Genomic DNA, 6,265 nt, shown 5'->3' on the forward strand with positions numbered 1-6,265 from the left:
GGGAGCAGGACCCACATGGTGCTGATGGTGCCCAGGCAGGTGACAACACTGCTGGCTTGTCTCCAACCCAGCCCATGGTCATCGCTTGGGTGGGAAATCCAGCATTGGTGTCGCAGTTGACCTTATGTCCCCCTTCCCAGTTCCCAGCCTGGCCAGAGATGCTCTCCCACCAGTAGTACCAGTGGGCCCATGTCTCTTACTGGTCTGGCCCCATTCTGGGGACTGGGGAAGAGGGATGTCCAGTATGACCCCAAAAAATGTCTGTGGCACTGATCTGTCGGTGGAGGAACACACATCCCCACGTTCCCCAGGCAGGAACGAGCTGAACCAAATCCTTTGCATGACCTGTTGGAGAAGCTTTAAACCAGAAGAGGGAGAAATCACCCCCCAGAAGCTCACCCTGAGCCAGGGGCCATGTCCTTCACAGTACCACTGTGTCCTCCATGGTCCCATCATGTCCTCCACAGTCCCACCAGTGGTTTTTATTGCATTGATGGTTTCTCCACCAAGGAAACATGGTGCTAAGCTGCTCCAACTGAGCAACCAAGCCAGAGAGAGAACATCGGATCTGTGTCATGATGGGGTTAATACTGCTCTGCTGCATGCTGGAGATGGGATGAAAGTGCTGCAATATTGGGAGATGCTGTCCTCCTGTCCTCCAGCACGTCCCCAGCTGAAGCCATCTCTGCTTCACTGAGCTTAAAGCCAAAATTTCTCCATACCCAGTCCTGGTGACACCGAGGTGGCCTTCATCCTCACCTAGGAGCCGTAGGTGACACAATGGTCTTGCCGCCACTTGGAGCTCACCTTGTCGAGGAGGTAACGGGTGCTCTCGCGAAACTTGGGTTGGGTGAAGTAGAAGAGGATGGGGTCAAGGACGCTGTTCATGCTGGCGAAGGGCCGCGTGCATTTGTAGGCGATGGCGAATGCCTGAAGATCCAAGCAGGGCAGGTTGGGTGAGGACCGGACAATCAGGTAGATGGTCTTGGTGAGGTGGAAGGGGAAGAAGCTGATGGAGAAGACAATGACCACGATGATGATCATCCGCACGGCTTTGTCCTTCCTCTTGTGCACCACCAAGCCGATCAGCTCGTCCTTCTGGCACAGAATGCGAGCCATGCTGCAGTAGCAGGCGAGGATGGCCACGAAGGGCAGGAGGAACCCGGTGACGGTGAGGGTGATGCCGTAGGGGAAGTAGGCAGCGGAGCGATCTGGTGGGCTCAGGTCGTAGCAGACGGTGCGGTTCCTTTGGGTACCAGTGGACGCGAAGATGAAGGTGGGCAGGCACTGAGCGATGACGATGAACCACACCGCGGCGCACACCAGCCACGTCAGCTTCTTGCCTTTCTTCTTGTGCCACGAGGCCAAGGGGTGGCAGATGCCCAGGTAGCGCTGGACGCTGATGCAGGTGAGGAAGAGGATGCTGCCGTGTAAGTTGCTGTAGAACTGGAAGCGGACAAATTTGCAGGTGAAGTCCCCGAAAGGCCAATAATCCTTCTGGGTGTAGTTGTAGATGAGAAGTGGGAGGGAGCAGACGTAGAGCAGGTCAGCCATGGCCAGGTTCAGCATGTAGATCATGGTGCGGCTCAGCGCCTTGCGGGCCACCCAGATCTGCCCGATGACCACGGCGTTCAAGGGCAACCCCACCATGAACACCACCGAGTAGACCAAGGGTAGCAGGACCTGCTTAAATTCCTCATGGAAGGTGCATGAGTTCCTCCCAGCCCCCGTGGGGGCCGTCAAGTTGGCCATGGTGGTGATCCCCTCCATCGTTGTCCTCTCTGCTGGTGTGGCCCTTCACCAGTGCCTGCGAATGACAAAGCGGATGGTTGGTGACTTGGCCACGTGGTGTCACACCCACCCTAGCAAGATGGACATGGACCAGTGTGTGCGACCCCATAGCCCCATCCTTCTAGGTCGGGGCAACCCCGCTGCATCCAGCTCTGGGGTCCTCAGCACAGGACAAACACGGAGCTGCTGGAGCGGGGCCAGAGGAGCCACGGAGATGGTGCGAGGGCTGGAGCAGCTCCCGCTGAGAGAGTTGGGGGTGTGCAGCCTGGAGAAGAGAAGGCTCCGGGGAGACCTTCCAGCACCTTCCAGTGCTGAAAGGGGGCTACAGGAGAGATGGAGGAGGGGGACAGGGACTTTTACTAGGACCTGAAGCAACAGGACAAGGGGTGGTGGTAGATGCTCCATACCTGGAAACATTCCAAGTCAGGCTGGATGAGGCTTTGGGCAACCTGGGCTAGTGGGAGGTGTCCCTGCCCATGGCAGGGGGTGGAATGAGATGAGCTTTAAGGTCCTTTCCAACCCAAACCCTTCTGTGATTCTAAACCACAATGATGGATTTCGGGGTCCATCAGGAAGGTGACGATGGAGACAGCAGGACCATGCAGGGTGGTGGCACACAGGACAGTGTGGTGGCCGTGATCACCACCATCTCAGCTCCACTTTCCCTGGCACTTGCACCCCACAGAAAGGTTTGCATGAAGCCAAATCACCCTTATCACAGCACCAGGGAGGAAATTGTGGCTCAGTGTGACAGTGGCCGCCGGCATGGCTTCCCACTCCTCTGCAGGGGGTGCCAAAACCCTATGGCCAGTCACCCGAGCAGGTCATGTCCCATGAGTTTCAGGAGATGCCACCTGCATTGAGCCCAGCACCACCCACAGATGTTTGGTGGTTAATTTAATCCGAGGATCGGGACTGGTGATGGTCTGGTCACAGAGATTTTCGGGTTTGTGGGTTAAGAGCCCACCCATGTGGCCTCTGTGCTGCTCGGAGCTGGAGGAGAAGCCACCAGCTTTTCTTAGAGGCTAAGAGCAGCATGAAAGACGTGGTCCCGCAGCATGAAAAGACCCCCACATCCCAACCATGTCACTCAGCCAAATCCCTTGCCATGGCACCCATGGGTGCAGCAGCTGCTGTCGGCTGGGAGGAGAAACTGAGGCAGGGAGGGGGGGAGTGGCTGAGCTCCAGCCAGGTCCATGGAGGCAGAGGGGACCAGAGGGGACACACAAGTCCAGGGGACACATGAGTCTAGGGGTCACCCCATTATCTCCTACCACCCTGGTGGCCCCATTTTTGAGTCTTTGGGGATTTACCAGCCCCGGAGCACCGCCCAGCCAGGGGGTCAGGTTGGGAGGAATACACAAGGTTCCCCCATTTTTGGGGTGTGCTCCAGGCTTGCAGATCAGTTCCCCACCCCCGCCTTCCTGCTGCTGCATAACCCTCCTATACCCCCCTGGCATCCCACTGAGCCCCCCTGCACCCCATGGAGCTCACTTAGCACCCCACTGAGCTCCTTTAGCACCCCACTGAGCCCTCTGCACTACACTGAGCTCCCTTAGCTGCCCACTGAGCCCCCCAGCACCCCACTGAGTGCCCCTGCACCCCACTGAGTCCCCCTGCACTCCATTGAGCCCTTCTGCACTCCACTGAGCCCCACTTCATCCCACTGAGCGCCCCTGTACCCCACTGAGCTCCCGTAGGACCCCACTGAGCCCCCCTGCACCCCACTGTGCTCCCTTAGCACCCCACTGAGTGCTTCTGCACCCCACTGCACCCCATTGCACCCACTGTCACCAAGCACCCACCTCTGCCACCTCCAAGCCAATAAGTGCCCAATAGGGGGGTCCTGGGGGACCCAGGTGTGCATCTTACCTGCTGGGGTGCCAAGGGGGTGCCAAGGGGTGGCAGAGGGTCTCAGGGGATGGCCCAGGGTGCTGGGACCCGCTGCTCTGCCCAGCGCCCGGGCACATCTGCGCTCACTGTCTTGAGCAATGCTTCCCCTTTCCCCCCAATGGCAGCACCCCCAGGCCCGATGGGGAACAGAAACCTGGGTGGTGGGGTGGGCGCTGTGTGGCACGGCACCGCATGACATGGCATGGCAGGGTGGGCACTGCAAGACAAGGGACCGTGGACACTGTATGGGACTGCACAGCAGGGTGAGACCTGCATGGCGTGGCATGGCACTGCATGGCAGGGCAGACACTGTACGGCACTGCACAGCAGGGTGGACATTGCACCATGCCACGGAGCACAGCACTGCATGGCACTACATGGCAGGGTGGGCACTGCATGGCGCGGCACTGCATGGCGCAGTACTGCATGGCACAGCACCGTGGGCACTGCACAGCACTGCAGGGCAGGGTGGGAATTGCACCAGTCCACAGAGCACAGCACTACATGGCACTGCACAGCAGAATGAGCACTGCATGGTGTGGCATGGCACTGCATGGCTCTGCACAGTACTGTGGACATTGCACCAGGCCACAGAGCACAGCACTACATGGCACTGCACAGCACCATGAGCACTGCACTGCATGGCATGGCACTGCATGGCACTGCACAGGACCATGAGCACTGCATTGCATGGCACTGCACAGCACTGTGGACATTGCACCATGCCATGGAGCACAGCACTGCATGGCACTGCACGGGACAACACTGCACAGCACTGCATAGCAGGGTGGACATTGCACCATGCCATGGAGCACAGCACTGCATGGCACTGCACGGCAGGGCGAGCACTGCATGGGGCAACACTGCACAGCACTGCATAGCAGGGTGGACATTGCACCATGCCATGAAGCACAGCACTGCATGGCACTGCACAGCAGGGTGGGCACTGCATAGCACAGCACTGCATGGAACTGCACAGCAGGGTGGGCACTGCATGGCACGGCACTGCACAGCACTGCACAGCTGTGCAGGTATGGCACAGCCCATGCCAGCACCTCCGTCACGGCTCCACATACGTCCCCATCCCCTACACACATACATGGCCCCTATAGACACATACATTGGCCCCTACACACACACACACACACACACACACACACACAGACCCCTCTGCATGCACACAGACACACGTGTGCACAGACCTGCCCCCTGTGCACACACACTGCACCCCCAAAACAGCTGTACCCAGACACTGAGGGACATCCAGAGCTGGCAGATGCCACCAGGGAAGGGGACATGTCCCAGACCCAGCTCAGGGATAACAGGATGCAGCCAGCTGAGTCCACCACCCATGTCACCAGACTGAGAAATTTTTGGGTCTTTAACCCAATTTTTTGGTCTTTTCCCCCTTTATTTTGTCTTTTTGCCCATTTGGGGGGGGGGGTCATTTCCCCCCATTTTTGGGGTCTTTTCCCCCATTTTTGGCTCACTTCAAGGGTGAGCATCTGGGGACAGGGGTGGCACCTGGGATGGTGGCACCAGGAGACGACATTGCTCCTGTTGTCCCATCCCCTCTGGCCACAACCAGGGAAACTGAGGCATGAGCACTGGGGTTTGAAGCGAACAAGTGTGGCTCACACCTCAATTTAACAGATTTTCTGCCCAAAAAGAACCCCGAGGGTGGGGTGAAGTGCAGGGGGGGTTGAGGGGGGACTAAGGGACATGACCAAGGCTATGCAGGACATCAGTGGCAGAGGACAACCACAACCTAAGGCAAAAATAGGATGAACAGCCAAAAAATGAGGGAATCTCCTCCCCAAAAAAGGCAAATTTACAAAAAAATACCTCTTTGCAAGAGGGGAACGGAGCAGTGAAGTAGACAGGAAAGCTGGAAGAGAGGAGGAAAAATCCCTCCCAGTTCCTGGAAAAACCCAACGGCGGGATGCGCCGAGCACAACCTTTGTATTAGACACTGGAGAATCCCCACCCCAACTGCACCCATCATCAGAATCACCTGCCAGCCCTTGGGGTAATGGGGTGGGTGCCCTCTGTGCTCAGTCTCCCCTAAAAGCAGATGGAGACCTGATCCCAGTGGCCTGATGCCATGGTGATGGGCACCAGGTGAAATCCTTTGTGAAACGAGACTTGGAGGAGAAAAAAAGGGGTGTGTGCAGTGTTGGGGTGCTGCTTGTCCTCCTTGGTTTGTCCTGCCCTGGGATGTGACCATGGTGGGGACATCTTGGTGGCCCGATGGCAGGGCTGGGATGGCGGAGACGGAAGTGAAATCTCCAGCTCAGCAGATTTCGAAGGGGATGGAGGAGGGATGCTCCCGTCCTGCGTGTCTCTTGGCCAAAGCCACAATGTCCCTGTCCCCAAACATCTCCTGGCTGGTCCCAAACATCTTCAGGTGCCCATGGACATGTCCCACCATCCTTGGGGTGGTTGGGGACTAAGGTTTGGGTGTTAGGAAGGAAATCTCGATTTATTGAAGCCTGAAGGGTTAATGTGGCAAAATTGGGTCAATATTGGGCATTTTTGGGTGTTGAATGTGGACCCAAGGGGACGGGCTGCAAGGGGAGGC

The 6,265-nt window shown here is 57.7% G+C and overlaps 1 protein-coding gene across 1 annotated transcript; it reads right to left on the reverse strand.

Annotated features, from left to right (window-relative positions):
- Positions 1–685: 685 nt before the first annotated feature.
- Positions 686–1,758, reverse strand: P2RY6 (pyrimidinergic receptor P2Y, G-protein coupled, 6). Its single transcript, XM_010083177.1, has one exon. The coding sequence runs from the start codon at positions 1,750–1,752 to the stop codon at positions 760–762; it is 993 nt and encodes a 330-aa protein (XP_010081479.1). The 5' UTR covers positions 1,753–1,758; the 3' UTR covers positions 686–759.
- Between the last annotated feature and the right edge of the window lie 4,507 nt (positions 1,759–6,265).

Source organism: Pterocles gutturalis, unplaced genomic scaffold (assembly GCF_000699245.1).
Source record: "Pterocles gutturalis isolate BGI_N339 unplaced genomic scaffold, ASM69924v1 scaffold23495, whole genome shotgun sequence".
Classification (NCBI taxonomy): Eukaryota; Metazoa; Chordata; class Aves; order Pterocliformes; family Pteroclidae; genus Pterocles; species Pterocles gutturalis.

What these genes read in the sequence shown, in the direction of transcription:
- P2RY6 (XM_010083177.1), bottom strand. Translation starts at nt 1,752, where the DNA reads ATGGCCAACTTGACGGCCCCCACGGGGGCTGGGAGGAACTCATGCACC.